Genomic DNA, 26,999 nt, shown 5'->3' on the forward strand with positions numbered 1-26,999 from the left:
TTAACTAACAATTAAATTTTCATTTTTTTTTAATTGAAATTTAAAATTTTAAAATTTTGTTTTTAAAATTTTTTCAACATTAAAATAAAATTGAAAATAAAATATGAAAATGGGAAGAGATTTTTGTTGTGAAAAATTAATTTTTCATTTCATTTTAGACATTTTGAAATATTTATTACATATAGTTTTAAAATAAAAACAAAATTGTTAGAAAATAATATTATAAAACAAGTTTTTTTTCTGAAATTTTCTTTCTTTCTGAATTATTTTTCAAATTTATCATAGCCATATTGAAAGAAAATGTTTTTCATTTCATTTTAAAATTTTTATCATATTAAATTGAAAACATTTTAATTCGCATATAAACAACAAAAATTTTCCCTCCAAAATGAAAACTTGTGCTTTAATTTATTATCTAGATTTAAATAATTTGTAATATGAATAAAATATTCATATATAAATATAAAGTTTATATATTAAATAATATTTGTAGGTATATAGTGAAAATATACGTATATATAGTAAGTAATTGAATTCATACGTACATTATTATATGATTGCATTTTCTATATTTAAGTATATTTTGTTGTGAAAAGGAAAGTGAAATATATAATAGGAAGAAAAAATTGTATTGCTTTCGAAAATATTATAGTAAAATTGGTAATTTCTTGATCGATTAAATGGTGCTTGAAATGCATTTATATTTATATTTGGTATTATTTATTAAATTTCATTTTATATTCATATTTTGTTATGGTATTTTATTATTTTTCATTCATTCTTTGCCATATATTTTATAGTTACAAATGTGTTTTTGATTGCTCTATAATTGAATATAAAGAAATTTTTACAAAAAGTATTATAAATGTTTTAAAAAAAATAATTATTTATTAATAGATTATGGAAACGAATAATTAATCAAATAGATAGCACAAATTAATGACTTATACAACAATATTAAGCATAGCTTAAAATTTATACCTAATTGATAACTAAAATTATCTGTACTATATGGTAACATTTCAATAAATTCTCTATTCTTAGTAGTGGCACTTGTAAATATTAGAGATTAAAGCTCAATTACCGTATTAAATTTTTATGAGAAAATTGAATAATAATTACTCTCATTATAAAAGAGGAAATTATTAATAATAAATAACAATATAAGATCATTATTCAGATGAGAGAATCTAATAAAGTTCTTAAGAGTTATTTAACATGGAGAATTTTACGATATTGTTTGCACGTGCATACATTACAATTTTCTGTGCATATAAATTAAATGAGGTGAAGTATTAATAATAAAATTAAATTCATTTAAAATATTTTTTATATTTTGTATTAAAAAAATATTATTTAAAATTAAATGATAATAATAATATGTTAAAATAAAGGAAAATATATTTGCATAAAAATTAAAAACCATTCACCAAAATAAATAAATTTTATTATACAAAAATATGAGATTTAGAATAAAATTTCTAAAAAATAAAAAAAAATGCTATAAAAAACAATGTTAATGTAATAATAAAAAATGTAAAAAATTCGAAAAAATTATGCTGTTCTTTGATTTTTTTTTTTTTGTATACGTAAAACATTTGTGCTACTTACCGATACTTGGTCTTGTTACAACAACTGGCATAGCTGGATAATGATCACGTACATAAATTTCAGCCAAACGTTTTGAATATGTATAAGTATTTGGATGTGGTTCTAATAAATCTTTTTGTATGGCATCCAGCATTTTTTTATCCATCCATTCACCCATTCTCATTAGATCTTCTGGTTTATGACGGAATTCATAAATTTTTTCATGCATAACATCTATATCACAATTACAGAATGCTGTTGATAAATGAATAAATGCAACTAATTTTTTCATTTGTTTAGCAACATCCATTGCTCTTTTTGTTCCATTTAAATTCATATCAATATTATATTTTAAATCAGCTTCCAATCTTAATGATGCAGCCATATGGAAAACAATATTTGTTTCATCAGTAACATGTTTTAATGTTTCACCAGTTAATCCAAGATCTATATAATAAATTAATTTTTTTTTTTTTAATAAAAGGCTAGATAAAAATTGCATTACAGTGGAGGTTCTATATAACAAATAATCAGAAATCTCCATTAGTCATGTTCTTAATACAGAAATTGTTTGTCATACAAATTGTATGAAATGTTTGTTATACAGAAATTCCGTATTTAACTACATGTATAGAAATAAAAAATATGAATACTTACAATCCATGGTAATGTCACCAGCAACCATAGTTACTTTCTTGAATAAATGCGGTTTTTCATCACGCATACGTTGAAACATCTAGAAAATAGAATTGTATAAAAATTATAATTATTCAATATTATGTACTTCAATATAAAAATAGAATATCAAAGTTTTATATGGCTTCATAATTACAAAAAAAAATTACTCAACGATTACTTAAAATTTTATAATTACAATTAATAATTATTTTAATAATTATTTAATCTGTACAATTTCAAAATATTCATTAAAATATTGAAAAAAAATTAATTAAGAAGCGCTAAAACTAAATTTTGAATTTGGAACGTCATTATAAATTGCTAAATCAAAAGTAATCAAAAAGAACTATTGACAAATAAAAGTAGGGTAATCACAAAAAGTAATTACTTTCAATAATAAATACTAACATTTGTAAAATGCAATAAATACAAATATAATGATTACTGTACAAGTACAAGTTTTAAAACTTTTGGTTTCTATATAAATTACTCAATAATAAAAATCATTTATCCGTAATTACGTTATCAAATTTTAATTATATATAGGAATTAAATGATATAATAGAATTTATTAATAATATACTCACTGGTAATTTCCACATATCTTCTAAACGGCTTTCTGGTGTCTTACCACGTTTTGGTCTCATTAAAATTATAATTTCTTTTAGTTCAGAACATGAGTACAAAAGTTTTTCAAGTAAAACTTTACCCATAAAACCGGAAGCACCAGTTATAAATATTGTTTTATCCTTATAGAATTGCTGTACTGGAGTTAATTCAGGCATTTTGATTTTTTTTTTGATTTATTTTATTTGTTTTTAATAAAATAAATTATTGAGTGTAATCTGAAATGATAACAAAAAAAAATAAATACTTGTTATTATTTTTTAAATTGTAACTAATACTTAAAGTACTCATTATCATTTAGAGTTATTGCAACATTGTTACTATAAAAATGTTAATTTTGTTTATTATTTTTTTGGCTATTTAATAATATTTTTAATCTTTGATCACATATGAATATTTTTGAAATTTTCTATATTTTCTAATCTAATGGATGGTTTATTTTAAATTACATTGAATGTAGCCGTTCAAAACAATTTTAATTACATAACAAGTTTATTAGACAATTTAATATATTTCATAACATTATAATTTTTTTAAATTCACACACAACATTGAATTTTATAGTGACTGGTTTTAAAATGTAATTAAAATTTTAAGTACAAAAACATTATATTTGATAGTATAAAATTAATAAAAGTACTCTAAACTCTAAAACTACTCATAATTATTTTAAAATCATTTTTTTTGCCATTATTAAATATACGCCTAAAAATTTAACTTAAAAATTATATTTAGTAAAAATCTAATTTTTTTTAATCACACATATTGACAACTCTATGGCTACTTTATTATCAAAAATTAAAACTTTCTGTCATTTAAATTAAATTTATAAATAAAAAATTATTAAATGGGAAGAGAAATCAGGGGAAATGTGAGCATCTTATTTTTTATCTCGGTTTTTACAATTTGAAAATTAAAAGAAGTGTCAAAATCTCTCTCGATTACTCTCAAATCACAATTTCTGTTCTTTATTCTCTTTTTTAGAACTACAAATACTTGAGCAGTCAAACGTAACTCATAAATTATTTCTGAATAAATTTGAAGGAATTTTGATTTCATATCGTATGAACGGTTTGTTGATTTATGAATTCAGAATATTTTAGGAGAAAGTTGACATAGTAGGCTCAAATGTGTATATTATTTTTTATATGTGTGTGTATGTGTGAATTTTATAAAATATTAATTAGTATCAAATTAAAATTCCAGTACTAAGTATAATTAAAAAAAATTTAAATATTTTTTTTTTTCATTTTATAATGCAATGAACTTAATTGAATTAATTTCAAGGTAATAGATAATATTAAAGGTATACTTAATTGTTATGCAAAGCAATTTTGAAATAAATTTTCTATTTTTTTTTTAGTTTTAATGTGTGTGTGTTATAATTACTTAATCAAATCGGTTTTAAATTAATATTTACGTATCGTAAACCAATTACTGTGCGATTTATAATTAGAAATTAATGCGAGTATTGTATGTGTGATAATAACAGCTTTTGTCATATGAAAAATTCTGCTCTCCTTCAAATGTTGTAACATTCACATTAACAAGTTAATAATTTCTTCATAGTTTTAAATGAGAAATTTGCCGGGCTAATAAATTTAAGCGAAATGATTTTTTTCTCAAACCTGCATAGGTATAATAGAAAATCATTCAGTCTAAAGGTAATATTTTCCATTAAAATTACTTAAAAAAAAACAATAATTTCAACATTTATGATAACATCATTGCCAAGTTCTGTTTTAAAATGTTAATCAAAAATAATTTATTATGATCATTTAATTTGCATGTATACTAACATACATACATTTGTATGAAATTAAAATATGCACAGGTATACATTATAATGTACAAATTGAAATTTAACATAACATTTTTACTATACGAAAAGGAGAAAGAAAAAAATCACTCAGCTGTCAGTTATTGTATATGTGCATAAAATTAAGTGTTTTGCAACTGTTTAATTTTAATTTCAAAAAGTATCCATTATGTATGTATGTATACATACAAAATAATGTACTGTACATTTAATTCTCTTTCATAAAAATCTTAATAAAGATTGTGTCATGTTAATAATACACTTGACAGTAATCTTAACATTAACACTGAAGTAAAAATTTTTCAAAATAAAATTTTATACATAAAAATCTATATAAACATACATATATATATATTCAATATGGATAAAGTAGCAGGTATAAATTGTGTGTGTATTTTACTATTATGGACATAGTAAATGATTTCTAAAATTTTCAATAAGATTGCCAGCTGAACTGTTTTTTTTTCGCGGTTGAAAAACATAAATGCTTATGGATAATTTCACTAATATAACTTTTAAGTTTTGATATTTTCGATTAAATTTAAAATCAAATTTGAATAAAATATTATTTAAAGTATAAATTCTACAGTTTATGTATATTTCTGTAGTATTTTCGAGATTTAGAATTCAAATATATCGAAGGCTTTCCGCATAATTTTTAAAATGTTTTGAGTAATAATTAAACAACAGAAATTTCATTACTTTCTACGGAAATTAGTTTAAGCTTTCTTAAAACACTAAAAATGTAAGATCAATTTGATAAATGCAAGTAAGTGAATGTGTAAGTATGTACATATGTATATTATAAATTTGGTATATAAATAAAAATTATAATGGAGGCTCTAAAATTCCTGAAGAATTTAATTTAAGTCTTCCTAGCTCCCAAGTCTACAAATATTTTAATATGAAATATTTAAAGTAAAATTTTTATGAAAAGCATTAAACTATGAACAACGAACGGTTTCATTCAATAAATTTCAATAAGTTTCATTAAAATGATTAACATATACATATGTAAATCTTATAAGCATATTAAATTTTATTATCACCAATAAAATTTTGTAAATGTGGTAAACCTCTATAAACCTCTAATAATATACTATATTATTCTATTAGCAATTTGTTTGGTATATTGCAAAAATAATAATTATATTTTTCAAGTTTCACATACATACATGAGCAAAATGTTTTCTAATATAATTGAATTTATAATATATACTTCAACTTGAAAACGCTACCTATATACCTACATTGTAAATTTCATATATAAAAAAAAGCTTGTATATATGCTTGTATATATCGTTATACTTTAAAGTTAAAGTGCGCCATTCATCATAAATCTTTATATAAGAAAATATAACTATTCTGGTTATTATGGATCATTAAACTTCAAATACGGTGCTATTTCAATATTTTAGAGGCACATTTATTATTTTATTTTTCGTTTTTGTTTTGCTTCTATACAGAATATATTATTTAGATTTTGTTGTATGTATACACATGAAAAATTAAATAATAATGTTATATATTTGTTATACAGAATTGTATATGAGTAGTTAAAGTTATAACAAATTATGTAGCATAGAAAATTTATAATTATTATGCGATAATTTAGATTCTCCATGGTTTTCTAAGTTATTCACAGCTTTATTATTAAAAAAACAAAAGATTTTATTTATTGAAAAATAAAAATTATTGTGTATATGAAAATATTTAATACATTACAAAATGTTGATTTTTAAACCATAATATTTAAGACAATATCAATTAGGATTGATGTTTTTTTTTGCAAATTATAAAATCCGGCAGCAAAATCAGTTTGCAACACTATATGAAACTGGCTACTTGATATGCTGAATCGTATAACAATCCTGATATATAACATTATACTAATTACAATAGCTATCTAAAAAAAATGTAAAGCAGTGTAATTACGTAAATTTATGGTAACTGATCACCCACCTTTTACTCTTTTATATGTATAACAGAATTTTCCTGCAATAATTTTATTGAATAAACTTCAATCACAAAGGGAACGCGAATATTATAATTAGCTGTCGTCGTGCGCACTTAAAAACTTTCATAATTTCTGTAAACTTTCTTTCTGTCTCTTCTAAAGAAGAGTATAAATATGAAATATGGTTTAACTTTTAACACGTTGTGTGATTATAAATCGGCGGTGTTATAATAAATAAACAAATATTAAACTAAATAGCTCTTCATTATAATAGTTTATTAATGAAAAATTTAAATAATCTTAATAAATGTTAAAAAATACAGAAAAAATTTTCACACTTTTATGGAAAATTAAATATTCAAAAAAATTGAAAGATATTTAAATCTGTTAATATTCTTTTTTTTTTGTTATAACTGACATGATCAATTTACAAGTCAATTAGTGTATATAAAGAACTATATAACAAACACTTAATATAATAGTGTTTAACCATATACATCATAATATTTAAATTATCATTAACACCTACTCAATAGCCCGGCACTATATGTACATATTCATTTTACATTTATTGGTATACATTTAAGAAATTGGTTAAAATGGAAAAATATAAAATGTAAATTGAAAATGTACAAATTTGTACAACATTTACATACATTTTTAAAAAAATTTTGTAAATCAATTAAATTGTAACTAAAAGTGATTTAAATGCTTTAAATCACCTTTAAATTGAAAACATTAATGAAAAGCGGTCGAAGTTAAAAAGTGTACGTGCTATAAAAATTTCTCATTGGTAATCAAGTCAAATTATCAATTGTCATTGTGTAATGAAATTAATGATCGGCACGTCGGCACGCGTTTACCTACATTATGTTAATTCGAAGAGAATTTTTTATATGTGTACCTACATAAGAGGAGAAAACAAATAAAATGAAAATAATTTTCTCATAACTTTCTTGCTATAGTGTTTATTTATTTACTTCTTATATGTGTTTTAGGAAATTATTCAGCAATAAATTCTTAAACTGATTTTTTACTATTATACTACTGTTATAATAATATTCGTGTACAAAATAAAACAATAAATTAAATATACGAGGGCAATAAATTGGAAAAAGAGAAGTAAAGATTAAGTGGAGTTTTTTTTCAATTATTGAAAATTTTGTAATACGAGTATGAAAATAGTTCTTTAATAAAAAGGGAAATTATAATTTGTTCATTTTTTGAGCGAGAACTGCTTTAACTGTAATATTATTTCATTAATGAGAGTATTTCTGCATGCATAATATTTTCTGTCAAATGTCATTTCATTTTATTCTCAAAAATTTATGATACAACCATTACCAATAGTATTAGAGAAGCGAGAGGCAGAATTTATTACCTAATCTTATAACGTAAAAGCATAATTTATACAGTAAGTATAATTGCCTGTATCGAAAATTTTGTAAAATTAAAACTGCATAAAATTTTTATAATATTAATATTGAAAAATTTTAATTTTAAAATTTTATCAAATTATTTAATAAATTTTTCTGACCTTTAATGAAAATATTTAAATGTTGTCAAACGGGAAATACTCCATTACAGTATAATATTGTTGTATATGTACATATATATATAATAATAATTATTGTAATAATAATTATAATTTTTAATTGTTATAAATATTGATATTTATATTTAAAATAATTGTTTCACAATTTATTATATAATATTTTAATTCTAAGGAAATTTTTATTATATACATAGTTAGAATATAGTTTTATAATCTCTAAATTGTTAACAGTTTGTTACGTTAAAATATTACGATTTTAATTGGTACGGTATAAACAAACAAATAATGAATATTGTTCAGGTTTATTCAACGTACATAAGTGATAATTCACAATTTATAATTTAATAGTTATCTAAATTTAAGTATTCTTGTGAATGATGTCAGAGAAATCCAATTACATAGTCAAAATAATTTGACAAAACCGATTGTCTATATTACGCTTTCATGCAATTTCCAAATGCAATTAATGGGCTAGAATCATAACGGAAATAATATACCAGTTTAAATAAACCAGTGGTTTTATTTAGTACATGTATGTATGCATTCACATTCACAACAAGTTCTCAAGTGTGTATCAAAGTACGATAGGTACTTAAATTTCATCATATTGTAACCCTTTTAATACTTTTAAAAACCAGTTATTAAAATTCACATTATTCTATGTTTTTATTTTTATTATATTAACTTAATTATATTATGTCGTTCTCTCTCTTTTTAACTTTAACAGTTTAAACAAATATAATAATGAAAAAGTAAATTTTGATTTCTTGTTTCTGTTAACAAATCTGTTCCGGAACACTTCATTTTTTGTGATTATTTACGCAATCACAATTTATTTTAATGTAAAAAATTTTATATTAAATTAAAAGTTACAGTTTCACTTATAAAAAAAAAAGAAATTATTTTTAAAGTTTTTTTGTTATATTCCAAACGAATTGTTATATATGATTTTTTGATTCTTAAATTAAATTGGTTGTAAAGAAAAGGTGTTGAGTAAATGTTCTTTGTTGTATTTTTAGTCATAGGTACTGGCAGCAATTAATTTTTTTTTTATAATTATGAAATTCGAGTGCAAGAGATTTTATATTTCCGCACCAAATATATTGAAAAAATAAAAAAAAGAATTAAGCAGAAATTTTTAATTTGCAAATTTCTTTTTTTCGTAAAAAGAGTAACGCAACTAATTTGAAAATTAAGTGGCAATCGGAAATAAAAGATTAGTCAATTTAGTAACAGTTTTGAACATTAGGAAATTTTTGGGAAATTTCTAAAACACATTACGTTACCTTTCCCAAAACATTATATTTATTATACTTTGTAATCACATAGAACTTGTACTGCTAAGCTGACATTAGACAACATTTAAATTTCAATAATGCTAAAACAAGCCTCAATAAACATTTAAATTTCAATAAACAAGCCTCTCTTGATTTATTGAATTCCAAACTGATTTGATGTGAGAGTGAGAGATAATTGAATTTCATTATTAAATCTAATTAAATAACTCAAATCTGTTTTAAATGAAAAATTGTCAGCCGGTGAGTATTGAGCACATAATTAAGTGTGAGTAAAATATATAGAATTACCCACATGATGGTTAATATTTTTAAAATTTTGTTCTTTTCATTCTCTAATATTGTCGGCTAGACATAATAAAATTTATATTTTTAATAATACAATAATTTTCAGGTTAATTACGTTAATTTTATTTTATATTAAGAATAAAGAACGTTATTGTATAGTTCAAATACCCTTGATTTTATCTCATAATTTTATAAATTATTTTCTCTGCACGAAACTTGCTTTTATTTTGAACAAAATAATGAAGAATAATTAAATATTAGGATAATAATTATAAAACAATGTGATGTAATCATCAAATTAAATCATAACAGCGACATATGAGATTCAGGAATTTATTTAATATACGAGTACATTATTGTTATATAAGTATGTATATACATACATATACATAAATGTGGTTGTCTTTATTTTAAAACATTTTCATATTCACCTATAGGTTAAAACAATTAAATTTTATTGACATCTGTATGAATAAAAAAGGGTTTAATTATATGGTTTAAGATTATTTACTCAAAAATTAAATAATTTTAAAATTTTAAATAAATGAACTAGACCTTAGGTTCTGAGCGGAAGAGTTAGCGTTTTTATCATTTGTATAACACCATTTTTTTTGTGGGTTATTCGTAATAATAAACCAGTCGGCCAAAAACTTCACATAAGTACAAAATTTTATCACACTATTATCACAGCAATCCAGGTAAAAACAAATGATATTTAACTCAATTAACATGAGAATTATATTGGGGAAAATACTCAATTTATAGACGCACCCATAATGGCCGTGAATGAGTACATTGTTATATTCATTTTATTTCCTTAAAAATAAAACTGAATTTTATTGATTTTTGAAAAATAAAAAAAAAATAAAAAATTTTTCGAAATAAAAAATCGATTAGACTTACTTATACCTATAAGATATTTATGGCGGTCGCGTGACTAATTATCGAATATTTTGTATCTTGAAATTTTAATTGAACTTGAATTTAATAAAAAAAAAAGGTAAAAAATAAAAAGAACAATTTGATTTTTCTGTGGCGAAATTTTTAATATTTCGTAAATTTAAAAAAAAAAATTGCAAAATTTTTGTATTAGGCCAAATACTTTTCTTATGCCCACAATATCGCAAAGGTTTCTATTTAAAGGAAGTTTTTATTCCTGTATGGATTTTTGTGCAAAAGAGCGTTCCAATTACTGTGAACTATCTCGGCTGAATATAATTGAAAATGTTTTAATTCCGCGAAAGGCTTATAACAAAAATGCCAGAAAATTTTCGGAACGAAAATTTTTCTGACTACACTCTCTATAATTGCTCGATTATTAGGGCTATATTGTAGGTACACGTGAAAAGTGCTGTCATTTTTAAAACATGATACCGTATTTCGGCACAATTCAGTTAAATACTTAACGAAAATAGGCTAAATAGTAACTTCCAAAATACTAGTATTATATGTATTAATGTAACGTATGAGTGTACTTTCATTTCATTCAAAATTTGCAAGAAAACAATACCATACACTTTAAAAATCAAACATACGAGTATACTGATTATACATATGTATACTGATATATATACATATATATACTGATTTTTTAAAGTTTAAGTGAAATTCCAGTTTAAACAAGGTTTTTTTTCTTATTTAAAAAAACTATGAAATTTTCTTGCAATATGCATCTACTCACATACGTATATGAACAATTACTTTATGCATTATTGTCTTATTAAAGGCCAAAATTTTTTTACATAATACGAGTATAATGATTTCAAAAATATATGTATGTAAACTGTTATAATCAGAAGGCTTAAAATATCAAAAAAAAAAAATTATCAAAACAAATAATATAAAAAATAAATGATATATAAAATGTATAAAACCCTGAATTTATTGTTTGTGTGCATTTACCATAATATACGAGTAATAACATGCTTGCAATAAAAGAAATTTTACATTAATGTAAGTAATAATACCATAATATTGCAATATGGAATGCAACCTATATTTTACGGTATATATATATATATAGGCATGTAGGTAATGAGCATAATAAGAATATAAAAGTATCATTATTAAATTCAAACTTCCTGTTAAAATAATTTATGTATGAGTAGATATACATATATTATACTTTCTTAACGTAAAATGGAACGTATTTTACGTTCACATCCTGAAAGCGGACTTATACTATACATAGGCATATAACAGTTTCATTAAAAATTTTTAATTTTTTACCAATATTTTCAAATAATTAATAATCTGAATATTAAATAATCTTTTTATAAAATTTTCTTATTTTCCCTGTTATAATCATATGTAATAAGCGTTTAAGATTAAATTAAACAAACAAACTTATTTTTTGCAGACAATACAAAATATGTAAAAAAAATTTATAGTACTTTTTTTTTAATTAACAAATAATAGAGCAATCATTATCATAGAGTTCACCTCTCTTACGATAAATTATCATTAATATCGTATATGAAAATTATCTCATAAAATTTCAAATTATGAGAATGCGAGTGTAAATTTTTATCAACAGATACGAAATAACAAATTGTTATAACATAGAGAAAATGTATATAAATATTATTGTTATTTACTAACGGTAAGCTTTATCATTATCGTGAGTATCAAATAGAATCAAAAGAGAAAGGAAAACGGTAATGCAATTGATTGGTAATATACAATTTATATTTTATTTTTAATTAAAACTTGAAAGAGTTTTCTGAACAATTGTAATTGTATTTACTTCTAATTTTACTCATTATTCATGAAACTCTTTATAAGAGTAGAGCATAAGAGTAGAGTAAGTAAAGTACCTCTCGTAAATATTATTCTCTCGTAATTTTATATTAAGTATTTTTTAATCGTAAAAAAATTTTCAAACAAAATATGAGAAAAATTATTCAAATGCTTGAAAAATACTTTGCCTTGTTCACCTATACACATATAAATAAAATTTAACGCTCTTATTTAAATGAAATTATGTAATAGGTATGTATATATATACATATATATATATAGTTAATAGATAAGAGATGACATTATAAAATTACGATATTCTTGCAATATTTACAATATTATTTACAATCACGTTTAATTAAAAATACCAAACAATATTATAGCAAGTGTGTTATTATTGTATTTGCTAGCATAACATATTATTTGTAGCGTGTTAAATGAAATGAACCTGAACTTAAAAAATAAAAATTAAAGTTTATTTTTGTATCGTCGTCACAACACAATGTTTATTTTTGTTTTTGGTTTTAATTAAAAGTAGTATATTACATTAAAAGGTTTAACATTAAATTAAAATTTATTAGATTATTGTCATTAGTTATTTATTTGCAATATTTTTAATTAAGTATTTGTTTTTTATGATTATTGAAAAATTATATAACAGTTTAGAGATTTAATGATATTTTTGATTTATAAATATTGAAATTGTTATATATACTAACTAGATAAGAGTAATAAAATGAGATTTAAATTTTAAGATTTTAATATTTTAAAAAAATTGAATTAATGCAAAATGTTATATATTTTGATGGTTGTGAACTTAACTAGAAGAACTGTTATACTTATATTTTGCGAGAGAAAAACTAAGAACATTTAGAAACTAATTGAACATTTTTCCACAAAATTAAAAATATTAAAAAAAAAAATTCACATTATTTTTGAAATGAAATCATTTATTGTTGGTCATGGATACAATCACATTTATATTGTGTGTACATTATTTATAGTGTTAAAGAAAAAACCCCAAAAAAATACATTTAAAGATACCGACAATTTCAAATATTTATTTAATATTTTTTTACATTAACTCAAAATATTTAGGTGTAAAAATCAAATATTTGTATCGTATTTGAGAAAATCTTTAAAATGATCTTTAAAATGATCATTGCATTATTTCAATTTGAATTGAAAAGTATACTTATGGTCCAATACATTTTTTACTAATAATGCGAATAAAAGTTATAAAAATAATTAAAGACTGTATTAAAGACATTATTCCTAACACTGTAATAATGTATAATTAAATACTGTAACAATTATAACAAACTTTTATCTCATGTTCGAAAATAGAATTTCGAATTCGAAAAAAGAAATTCGAATTCGAAAATACTACTTTGAATTCAAAAATTACGTTTCGAATTTTGATTATAATATATGAATTTTGAAAATATAAGTTGTGCGTAATTTTATTTAAAATAAATGAAATTTCATATGACTTCTTCCTACTCTAAAAAGAGAAGGGGGAAGAGACAAAAGCAAAAGTCATTATTGAATGTATTCTCGCGCTCTCTAAGGTATACGCAAATTTTTATGCAGATCATTGGTTTAACTGCGGAATATATACAATACTGTGATGACTGCAGTGATTCAGTCAATGAACTAGCTCTTACATTCTGTCAATCAATCTATTTAGTACTAACATATACTGAACAATAGTCTATGTTTCGTTAAAAAAATCATTTTCATCTAAAACAAATTTATAATATGTATGTATATTTGAATACATCAAATAAAATAAATAATTTCTTAAGAATAAGCTTTTTTTGTTTATCTATAAATATGTATGTACATAATTGACAAAGTACATAATTGCTATATATGTATGTATATATCTATAATAAATATGTATTTCAAAGTATATATTAGAACTAATTATAATAGATTATCACTAAATTACCAAAAAATAATTATGTACTTTGTCATCTAAATAATAAAAACATAATATCAAATTAAATTTAATGGCATATGAAAATCATACCATTTAACACATTAAAATTTTCCAAAAAATTATTTATTTACATACAATAATATTTATACACATACCCTTATTATAATATATTAAAAATGTGACATCTCATGTAAATTATATGACATATTCGAAAAATTATTGTATCATAAATTTTCCGCTTGAGAGCTATACCATAACAAAAAAAAAATTATAATTTGACAAAATTAAAAAAATTTCCATACGCATATGACAAACAATGACAATTGTCTTGACAATATACGCACACACACACACACACGACCGTGTACCTCAAAATATTATCAATGATCATATTGAAGGCGGATGAGTAATTAAAAATAATAATTGTAATTATTATTTTTTATTCTTCTGTTTTTAACAAAACACAACGAAAAAAAAAAGAAAATATTTAATATTTAAAATTTTTTCCAGCACATAAAATTTAAGTTGTCTATAAATTAGTTAGATGGCGCTAGCAATTTTATTTATTATAACTGAAGTAATAAAATTCATAAGTATTTTTTAAATGAAAATGGCCAAAGTAATAATAATAAAATATTAAGTGTATTGTATGAATTATTATTGTAAACCCTAAACAATTTTATTTAAAAAAGAAAACGATTTAGCTATTTTGTATTCAAATTTTAAATTATTGTTTGAAATTGAAATTAGTATAACAGTTATGTGTCAATTTATTTGCAGTTCATGATGAAAAAAAAACTGAAATTTTGTTGATTTCGAATATTGGAAATTTTTAGAATTCAAAAAAATTTGTAATGAATTTTATTCCGTGGTAAATCTATAAAAAACCAAATTAAAATATAAGTTGGCAACGCGGCAGCGTTACAATTTTTAAATTAATTTTAATTATTAAGATATTGATGACTATTGAAAACAATATTTCTCTTATTTCAAAAACAAAATTGTTCCGTAATTAATTAATATTCAAAATGAGAGAATTATTTATTATTTTAGCAATAAAATGAGAGCAATATTATAACATCATGAGTAATATTTTCTCTAAAATAAAAATTTTACCTAATATTATGGCACAACACTGTTTTGTTATTACTAAGCACCCCATAATTTTGTATTATACTATTATAAAAGTGTATTTATAAAAATAATATAATACAAAAGATATTATAATAATTTTAAGATGAGAATTTTTAATGGTATGCCATTGTAAAAAAAAAATCATACTGTATAATGGAAGAAAAATGAATGAATCTTCCAAACTATTCAAAACAGACTTGATTTAGTAGTTTCAACCTATGTTTTACTTTTGCTTCTTTAAAAAAAATGATAGATCAGTTTAATAATTTCATGGATGTTTTATTTTGCTATATAATATAAAAAAAAAATGTTGGAAAATTAAGAAAAAAATGTAAAATGTCATAAGTCAAAAATGTGATAGCATTTTATTCATATTTTTGGTTTTAATCGTACAACTACAACTAGTATTAAATGGTGTAATTAATTTGTAAGTCCCTTTTTAAGGGATTTTTTTTCTTACATAACTACGACAGTTAAGTTTAGGGTATTATCTACAATATGTACTAATGAAAATTTTTGATTTATTTAGTTGAAATATCGAACTAACTGAAATGAGACAACCAAAGGAACATTTTTACTAACAGAGATTCGAAGAGTATTCGAAAATCTTTTCACTTTATTTAAAACCTAAGTGTGAGTGATTTCTCAAAATTATAACAGAAAGAAATGCAAGTATCCTACAGTTTCGCTTCTCAATATTTAATTTTTGTCTTCATTTTTAGCAATAATATCATAAAACTATTTTATTATATTCGTTAAGTTGTTACTGTAAAAAAGAGTCCGTGCTCATATATATACTGAGAAAAACGTATTGTATAACACAATTATTCTTGTATAAAAAGTTGATTTTTTTTTGTTTAATTTTGAATTGTACTTTTAATATTTCAAAAAAGGGCCATAAATTCGAAAGTCTTTCGTTTTAATCATTTCATTTTTTTTTTTTTTGAAGATAATTTGTTGCCAAATGTGTAACAAAAACTATTCCAGCAATTTATAAATTTTTTTTGGTTAAAGTTCATTATAGAAAGCAGAATAGACAACTCGCACTTTTTTTTACCACGATAACTTGATTTCATTTAATTGAATTAGAAAAATTGTTTTGTGTATATAACAGTTATAATTCGCGTTTGTAATATTTTCTCATAAATTTTTTTTTATTTTGTCTCTATTGTTTCGTATCAGAAATTCTGAGATCTAACAAAATAGAGAAAAAAAAAAAGAAAAATTTTATCAGAAATAATCAAAAATAAGATGGCAACAGGTGATCAAAGGAAAAAAAAGTCTTTAAGTTTAATATTTTGCTTTAACTTTATTACAATAATTATTTTTTTAATTTGTTTTTGGCAAAAAGAATGCCATAATTCCAAAGATATTTATAATAATTTCAGAGAAAGCTTTGTTTGAGTGGTTTTTTAATTAATTATATTGAAAACACTTTCTAGCATAAAATTCAATTTCAGTCATAATATATCACTCATTTGAGAGTCTTTCAGAAGAGAATTACAGTTCAAAATTAGTGAGTAAAATGATTAAAAAGTTTGACACGTAATTTACCGAAAAATTCTGAACTACGACGAAAACTGTTGAAACTAAAGAGATTAGAACAGGCAATGTCAAAGATTGCACTAAACAAGGGGTTAACTATTAAACTTTTGGTATTTGTGACTCTCTTATTACATATTAGTACCTATATATTTGCTCAAATATAACGGTATACGAAAGACTAAAGAGAAAAACTTTTTATGTTTATTGTGAATGTCATTATTTTTCAAATTATTGCAAATTAATTTTTTTTTAAATTTTATTCTACAATTATTTGAGTAAATTTTTATTAAATTACAGTTATTAGTGTAATTTCTAATATTTCACATTGAAAAGATGTCCACAATTATCAAAATGAGTGAAAGGGTTAATATATATACAAAGTTTATAAATATACAGTCATTTTAATCAAATATTTAATTAACATTTCTATATGACCCGGAAATTAATCATTAAAGGAATTGTAATGAAAATCATAATCATTTTTGTTTTTGAAGTATTTAATAACCGTTAGGCATTTGTTAATCAATTCTAATACAAAATAATGAATTTAAATATTCAAAATTTGCATAAAAAACGGAAAGAAGCTTACAAAACAAAAAAGCATCTAACCTTTTCATGAATTTTTATTTTTGTTAAAATTTTTTTGCCGATTTCAAAGTTACACTTCTTCTTTTTTTTACTGTATGCCAGTTAAAATGGTTAAGCGTATTATAAAAAAATTAAGTTCAAAATCAATATTTATGACTTTGAATACATGGAAAATATTGTAACATAAAAACATATTTGTTATACTGTCTTTTTTTTATTATATTTGAATAATTTCTGAATGAAATTGATTTTTTTATTAGAGTTTTATAAATTGAACACAATATTTCAATGAAAAAAAATCTTGAAAACGAAAAATTGATATTGACCTTAACCACGAAAACTTCAAAGAAAATAGAATCACATAATTTTATGGTATGAATATGCGAGAATGTGTTAAAACAAATCTGTTGTAATTTTTGAGTCTAAATTATTTATATACGTATACGCAAATATAATGAATGTAACATACTTAATTTTCTTGTTATTATATTAATAAAATGTCAATATACTCGAGGATTTCCCAGACAGCACCATAAAAATGAATGTCACATAACACAAATCGAAATTACCTTGAAATTTGTTATGCTTTCATTTTGTATTGAGTAAATGCATTTGATATTGAGTATACCGCTCATTAACTTTTGTGGAAACTGTTATGAATTGTTAAAACTATTGATGTGTAATGTGCTCATCTTCGAAAAAAAATCATGTTAATGAGAAAATTATTGAGAAATTTCTTAATACTCAATGGTTACAATAAAACACGGAAGCTCAATGAAAATATTCAAACGTAATTCAATAGTAAAAATTTACAGTAATAATAAGTTGCTCTCATCTCTCAATTATAATAAATTAAATACAAAATTAATTTAAATAATTTGAAATGAAGTTCTCATTTTTTTTATAAAGGTTGTTTAAAATTATAGATGAGAGAAATGACTCTGAGAACAGAAAATTGCATATTTTTCTAAAATGCTCAGTTTTTATAGATTTTGTATTCTAAATCGAGCTACTTCGGAGCAAAATATAAGATATACCCTCTCACAGCTTTCATATGTAAAAATTTTGATATTTTGACATTTTTTTTTTTAAATTCGAAATTAATTAATTTGCAATTTTTAAATTACTTTTTAAAACTTTTTGCTAAAATTATTTTGAAACTAGTTTTTAAAATTTTTATTACATTCAATTTTTTTTGTAGCCTTAAATTGAGCTCATTTCATTTAGTCATTTTTTTAATTATTGAATTTTTTCTGCACACGTTCCAAAACTAATATATAAAGCCATTAGTTATAAAATGACATTAAACACCTATATGTATATAAAAAAATATAATAAAAAAACGTAATCCTTTTAAAATTGCTAAAATTTAAAAGCCACATAAATTTTGTACATCAACAATTTTTTTGTTACCAAGTTTAGTTCAATGTCCTTTTTTAGTTATTTATGTACAGTACTGAATAGTATGAGCCATTTCATTGTTGCTTGTTTACATCGTATTTGAAAAAAGTAATTAATATGAGAGTAAAAAATTCAATTACATTTTGTGCAAAAGTACTAAAAACCTTTTACACAAAATAACGATTTAAAATATTTGATAATTCGAAAAAATTATTTTAGAAAGTTTATTAGTGTGCCTACAGCAAGTAGCCAAAATGGTGAATTATTTAGTTTAAATTAATTTAAAATTCAAAAAGAAAAAAATTCCTTTCCTTTAATAACGCCTTCATTTTATATAAAATTTGAAAGTAACAAAAATTGAAATTGAAAATGCGAAAACCTTTCACATTTTTACTCAATATAAATTTTTTTTTGGTAGTTAAAATTTATTGTAATTGAAATTGGCAATTTTGAAAAATTTATAATTTTAGAAAAGGAAATTTTAATAATACGGGATTATTAAGAGAGAGATTGTCATCATCATGTGGTGTTAATGGGGAAAATTAAAGTTTTATGTACCTATTAAGTAGCCATTAACATAATCACGATGCAATTTATTAAAATCAGCAAGTTGAAATTTGCAATACACGCGTTTCAATAATAAATAAAATCAACAGAAGCTGAAAATTTTATTTGTAAGAGTTTAAATTTCAGTTTGATTAATTAAATTTCAATTTTATTAAATTTCGTATTAGAAAAATTGAAAAATTTTGTGTCTACCACACGAACTATTGATATAGTTTATATTGAAACGATTGAATTGAAACATACAAGAGAGATAATCAAATTTCAACCAGATGGATTTTTTATGCTTTTACTGTTCTGTTATAGGGGTGAGGAAGTAAGTAATGGATACTATTTATTTACTGTTGAATGTTCTAGCTAGACTCTCAGAGTTTTAATATGACATGACATTAAATGTATAATTCAAGAGTATTAAATGTTTTATTGAACAAAAATATTATTTGAGAGAGAATTGAGATATGATTGAACTATAATTTTGTAAATTTGATATTAATTAGATTTGACCTTTATTTTATACTCTAGAAATCCAAAAACAAAAATAATTTTAAAATTTTCAGCCTAGTCAAATTGCCCAGCCAAATCAAGTGTCATTATAATTACTTTCATCATTTTTTTTATTGTTATTATTTTGTATTCGAATATTATGATAGTATTCGAAATTTTATTATTATAAAAGTGTTATACAATCTTTAATTATATTTATATACAATAACAGCTGAATATAATTATTATAATAAAATTTGTAAAATTATATAATTGAGAGCAAAATATGGAGAGAAAAAATTATATGTTTCTCAGTTTTTTTTTTCCTTTTTCTCAATTTTTTTTTTCAATTAAATTTGTTTGCTTTTGACATATGAAAACGAAATTACTTTATTGAATTTTTATTTTTGGAAATGAATTAAAATTTTTGTAATTATGAAAACACAAAAAGTGAAATGATTTATACAAAGTAAGATTCATTTTATTGTAAGGCAAGAGTATAAGAGACTAAAGATGAAAGCAACATTGAAATATTGAAATTAATTTCCTTAAAAGCAAATAAGTTCAATGAGAAAACTTGAAATTTCACAAATATGAATTTTGATGCCATTAAAAACTGTTATACATGCAATTAAATTAATTTATTATTAAGATTACTTAATAAAATAATGGTATATTTGATTGAATTCATCTTTTTATTGGCATAATTGTTATAATGTGCAATGAAATTTTAAAGACAGAAGGTTTTTTTTTTGTTATACACACTATATAACAAAAATAAACTAATTTGCTTAACCTTTTACAGCAATAAATATTGACGGTTAATAAAATGTGTTATATATGTATACCAGTATACATATTTTTTTGCGAAATATTGACCTAAAATTAAATATTTTATAATTTGTAATCTGTTAGTTTTTTTTTTTACTTTTCTTGGTTATTTTATTAATTGTTACTTTTCAAAATCAAATAAAAAAAAAAGTGGTCAAGAGTAACAAAAAATATGCCATACAAGTAAAAGCCCAAAGAAAAAAAAATTTGTTAACAAAATTTTTGCACATTTCATCATACAAAAATCGAATGGAGTTCAAGGTTTATAACTTCTAATCAATAAATATGTATGAGAGATTATAATAACCTGGTTATGAGATTGTGATTTATTGAATTTTTGTTTTTTGTTAAATTTAAAATTTGAGAAGTTTTTTGTTTTTAGTTAAAAAAATTATAATAAATGTGCTGGCTATTAAAATATTTTTCTAATTTATTTAAAGTATTAAAAATATTGCGGCATTATATTTGTAAGAGAAAAAGTTATTATACGAAAAAGTTTGTGAGCAAATTTACTATTGCATATTTGTCGCTTACATTACAATAGATTATAGTAACAGTAGCACTCAACAGACAACAGTATTGAGTAAAATTGTTATTTGAGAGTTAGCATTGATAATGATTTATTTATTTCAAAAATGACTTGCAAGATTACTCTCGTATTCTCATCTGATTGAGTAAATTTTAATTGAGAAAAATTAAATAAACAACTCAAATAGTTTTCCTGCGATAAAATTCTAATAACAATTACATGAGTACATATATCACAATTTTATTCTGAGTAATATTCTGAGCAGAAATTATTTGTACAGAAATTAATAATTTTTGGTAAATGTTGCTGCTATGATAATAAAAAGAGCATATACAGCTATGATATATACAGCTTTAATATAGCATTCTATCATGACTGTTATATTTTTAATATTTAATAACTTTAAAATGTATACATACATACATTTAAAATTACATACATACATATATATGTGATTACATACATATAACAATAATTAACATTCACAATAGTGCGTAACTCAGCCTAAATCATTATAGTAATTAAAATGAAGTACCTTAGGTTTAGGTATGTATACAATAATATATTAAAATGAGCAAGTTTTTGTTTTTGATAAAATTGTTATATGTTTACCGAGATATTGTTATATTCAAAAAAGCTAGTAAACAAGAAAACTATACAACATGTCCGCCTTCTAAATAAAAAAAAGAATATATATAAAATGTAGATTAATGTTCGCATTATAATTATTTTTTATATAAATAAATAAATTGTGATATAAAAAAACATTAAGTATATAGAAAATAGAAAAATAAATGGCTATCTCTTTAAAGTTGAAATGCAAAAAAATAAAAAATAATTAAATTTTTCCTTGTACATTTATGTGGTTACGAGAAAAATATCTGCACATATTTGTTTTCAGAAATTAGTAAAAATGTCTAGTTACTTTTTATACTAGTCATAGTTTCTGAACCGTAAGAGAAGTAAATTATATATATCAAAATATAGTTGATATTTCAAAGAATCCAAATTCAATTAAATTCCTATAAATTAACAAATTCAAAGTAGGATATTTATTTTAATGTTAAAATTAAATTTTTGCGAAAAGTTGGAATTTTTAATATTTCTATTTGCAACTTTAGAACGAATAGAAAATTATCCAAAATCTTGAGTGGGCAGAATAATCGTAAGAAACAAAAGCTTCGGGAAAGTTCGGATTTTTAATTTTGTTAACAAACCTCCCGAATTCAATTGTTGAATTGAATAATCGATTGTTGCTTGTAACCACACATTTAAATCAAGTCTCTAAATATTATTTTTTCACTTTTCATTTGAATATAAAAAAAACTCGACTTTATGGAATATTTTACACGTATCGGGCATCTGTTTAGCTTTAAATTTTTTAAACATGACTTTGATTTTGACTTTTGTTTTTTTCTTATTTTTCTGAATTTCTTTAACATTTTTTTTTTTTTGTTTCTTTTAAAAAATTTTTTGTTTTCATCATTGAATTATTTCTTTAAGATTATAATGGATATTATAAAAAAATGAAACCTGATTTGATTATAACAACAAAAATTAAAATTTTTAAAAACATATTTTATGAATATAAGTAGCTTTTTTTTATGTCTTCAGTTTACACAAAGAAAAAAGCACATACCATTTTAATGTGTGATGTTATTAATAAAAAACACAAGAAAAAAGAAATTTTTTGATAAGAAAAATTTTAAATTTAAATTTGGTTTTTTTTTTCTGAAAATTGTGCTTTTATAAACTGATATTTTTATTAGCTAGTGTTTTAGGATAGCATATGAATTGATAAACAAACTGTCCAGGGTCCGCTACTCATTTTTTCAATAATAAATTTTCACTATAATTTTCTATAATGACAAGGTGTTTATGTTAATTTTATATTTTATTTATTGTAATATTTTATCATATATTAATAATGATATTTCCAAGTAGGTCTTCATTTAATTTTTTATTTTTAATTTTATATTTAAGGTTTTTTCCTACAATTTTATAAAAACAAAACATGCATATTTCATTCAATATGCCATTCGGATATCAGGTAATATAAATTTAGGTATCTTTAAATTTTTGTAGCGTGTCGTAAGGTCGAAAAAGAATCATTAAGTGTAAATTAAATATTAGAATGTTTTTTAAACGCTTAAAAAATTAATTGTAATATTTTACTAAAATTTAATTTATTTTAATTATATTTTTAAATTTTAAGTCAAAAGTATTTTAAAATTTTTAATTTGAAATGAATGGGAAGTCCATTTTTTCTTTTGAATGTTGGAAATTAACATTTTTATAATAACATATAAATACCGTTATTAATATAAATTAAATATATACATATAATTGACATATATAATATAATTATTTTTTAATATAACAGTTAATAAACTGTTACAAATAAATATTGTAGGTACCGTTATTAATATAAATTAAATATATATATATATATATATATATAAAGAACAAATATAACATATTTAATATTTTGTATAACAGTTAATAAACTGTTATACTAAACATATATACATAATATATTTAGTAGAACAGTTAAAATTTACAAAATCAAAATAATATAACACTTACCTTATTTATGATAATTATGCACTTGTAACGAACGCTAGTTACGGCTGACAATATGTATATCTTTTATATATAAATATTTTTTTATTATTATATATATAAATATATATAATTATATTTCAATATAATATAAAAGATTTTTAATTCTGCTGCATTTACAAACGCACCTACATTTATAATAAAATTCCATTATTTGCAGATAAGATAACAAGAAAAAGATGTATATATGAAAATAAATAAGAAAAGAAGAAAAAAATATTAAATTATTTATTGGTACAACTACTTATTTATATATATATATATATATATATGTGGGTATAAGTATACAAAATATTGGTATATAATGAAAATACATAATATAAAATAATTTTTAAAAAAATTTTATGTTGCATTATTACAAAAATCATTAATATTAAGATTAAGAAATCTTTAACGAAATGCGAATACGAAAACAAAAAAGACATGTAAATACCAAAATACGGTAAGGAAAATAATGTAAAAGTTGAGCTAGTACGGAAGAAATAAACGGTTTTCGAAAAAGCACAATTCTTTTTAATAATTTAGAATTAAAAATTTTTTGATTTTATACTAAATTTTTTCTCTACTACTCAACATTAATGGTGAACAGCTATTACCGAATGTTTAATCTTTAAACGTGTTTGCCTCTATTTGAAATCTCATTTCTCATCTTTTTTTAATACAGTCAAAGAGTTTTGTCAAATTTTGAATTCATTCGAAAGATTTTATGTTAGAATATAAAATATGAGAACAAATTCAACACTAAAAAATTTTTATGAATGAATAAAGTCACTAGCACGGAATGCATTTTACTCTTATCTCGAATAATTTTATTTTCGAATAGAAAATTTTCCTTAAATTTATAAAAAATTTTATGTAAAATTAATAGGAATAAGAAAATGTCTGCTTTCATATAAGAACAATTATTTCTAATTTAAAATTTTTAATTCGAAAATTCGAAATTTTTTATAATAGTAGAAATAGAAGCACATTATTTTAAATACATTTTTCTTCAAACATTTTCTTAAAAAATGTGCTAACTACGAAACAGTTAAGTTAATAAAGTCTGTGAAACAATCATAAATATTACTAATAAACCGCAATAGCATAAATGCAAAAATAAAAAAACAAATAATATTTTTATAAAACGCGATATATAATGTGCACATACAAAGTCTTATATGTATGCATAAATACATAAATATTGTATGTATAATGAAAATAATGAAAATAAAGTCAAGTTTGATTGTTTCATTACTCTTCTTTCCCCGTTCTTTTAATCAGCATGTTTTTTTATAAATAAATTTTATTAATGAATGCACGTGTATAGGAAAAGTAGAAAAAAAATTTTTTTTTGTTTATTTATTAAACGCTTTTTTCAATGATTAATTAATTGTAAACGATCTAAGAAACAAAATTTTTCATTTATTTTTTTGGTTCCCTTATAAACTTTCTATTGATAGCTTCTTTTGTTTTATAATATTTGTAAATGCTTATAATTATTATAAAATAAGAAATTAATTAATTAATTAAAATATTTTTTAAAAAAATAAGAATTTTCAAATTTGACTATTTCGGCTTCAACATATTTTTATTTTTCGAATGTTTATAACTGTAGTTAAACATGACAACTACTACCTTAAATAGAAATTATATTTTTGCAATAAGAACCCTTCGAGAATTGCAGAAATACCATGTGACTAAATAATCTGAAAATCGGGGCTTATAAGCCAAATTTTGTAGTACTTAGTACAATATTACGGTAATTCCGATACTTTGAAAATTTAATATTACAATTAAACTCTATAATAAATAAATTTTATAACAATTACAAACATTTGTATAACAAATTTTTAAATTTATATTAATTTATGAAAATTCAAATTTTACTATACTTAATTTTAGAATTTAGAATGAAATTAACTGGTAATCCAAAAAGTTTCGTAAATTTTGAAAAATATCCAAATTTAAAACTTTATTTTAATAAAAATGTTCAATTAAAAATAAACTGTTATACGTATACAATTTAATATTATAATTTAATATTAAAATTATATACAATTACCGTTAAACTTGCAAAACAAATTAATTTTTTTTTACTATTTTATTTGTCTGTATATTATTACTTATTATGTCACAGATAAACTGTTGGTTGTAAATTTGTGCATAAAAGAGAATTTAAAATAAATATATTTTTGTAATAATAGCAACAATAAAATCACAAACAATAATAATTATTTAAAATTGATTTATTTTTATTTTTTTTAATTATATTATTATTTTTTTTTAATATTTAATTCACCTTTTAGTTAAAAAAACTGTAAGAATCCAATAGAATAACACTGAATTATCTAACGTCTTAATAACAATACGTCCGAATTGAGACTGAAATAGTTTACGATCTTACCTTCTTCTTTTTAGATAAATCCCCACCGATTAAAATTTCAAATATGGATTTGTGGTAAAGGTAAGAAAATAACAACACACACATGAACGAGAAAAAAAAATAAACAAGGTTTTAATTCTTTTTTTTTTTATTTTTTTTATTATTTACTTCTTTACTTTATAATATCGTATTGCAAACTCTGCATATCTGTTATTAAATCTGAGAAATCTGCAAAAAAAAATGTGAAAAAAACATATGATTTTTTTTCTGTTTTTCTGATTTTTTTGTTAATTTGCAGTTTGCACTTTGTTTGCACTACTCGACTAGCACAAAATAGAAGTAAAAAGAAAACCAACCTGTGAGAAAAAAAAACTTTGAATATAAGAAGAGTAAATGAAATTGAATATATTTTTTCTTTCTCTTCTCATTACAGTTTTTAATTAT

General features: G+C 21.6%; 1 protein-coding gene across 1 annotated transcript in view; it reads right to left on the reverse strand.

Annotated features, from left to right (window-relative positions):
* Positions 1-26,548, reverse strand: part of LOC129607522 (uncharacterized) — a 45,598-nt gene extending 19,050 nt beyond the window's left edge. Inside the window, exons 1-5 of the mRNA XM_055518553.1 lie at positions 26,472-26,548; positions 24,155-24,318; positions 2,856-3,113; positions 2,248-2,326; positions 1,612-2,037 (exon numbers count right to left, since the gene is read on the reverse strand). Coding sequence (XP_055374528.1) covers positions 1,612-2,037; positions 2,248-2,326; positions 2,856-3,053 — 703 coding nt within the window. The 5' untranslated portion in view covers positions 3,054-3,113; positions 24,155-24,318; positions 26,472-26,548. The remainder of the gene's footprint in view (positions 1-1,611; positions 2,038-2,247; positions 2,327-2,855; positions 3,114-24,154; positions 24,319-26,471) is intronic.
* Between the last annotated feature and the right edge of the window lie 451 nt (positions 26,549-26,999).

This window comes from Condylostylus longicornis, unplaced genomic scaffold (assembly GCF_029603195.1).
Source record: "Condylostylus longicornis isolate FDR11 unplaced genomic scaffold, ASM2960319v2 ptg000027l, whole genome shotgun sequence".
In the NCBI taxonomy this organism is placed as follows: domain Eukaryota; kingdom Metazoa; phylum Arthropoda; class Insecta; order Diptera; family Dolichopodidae; genus Condylostylus; species Condylostylus longicornis.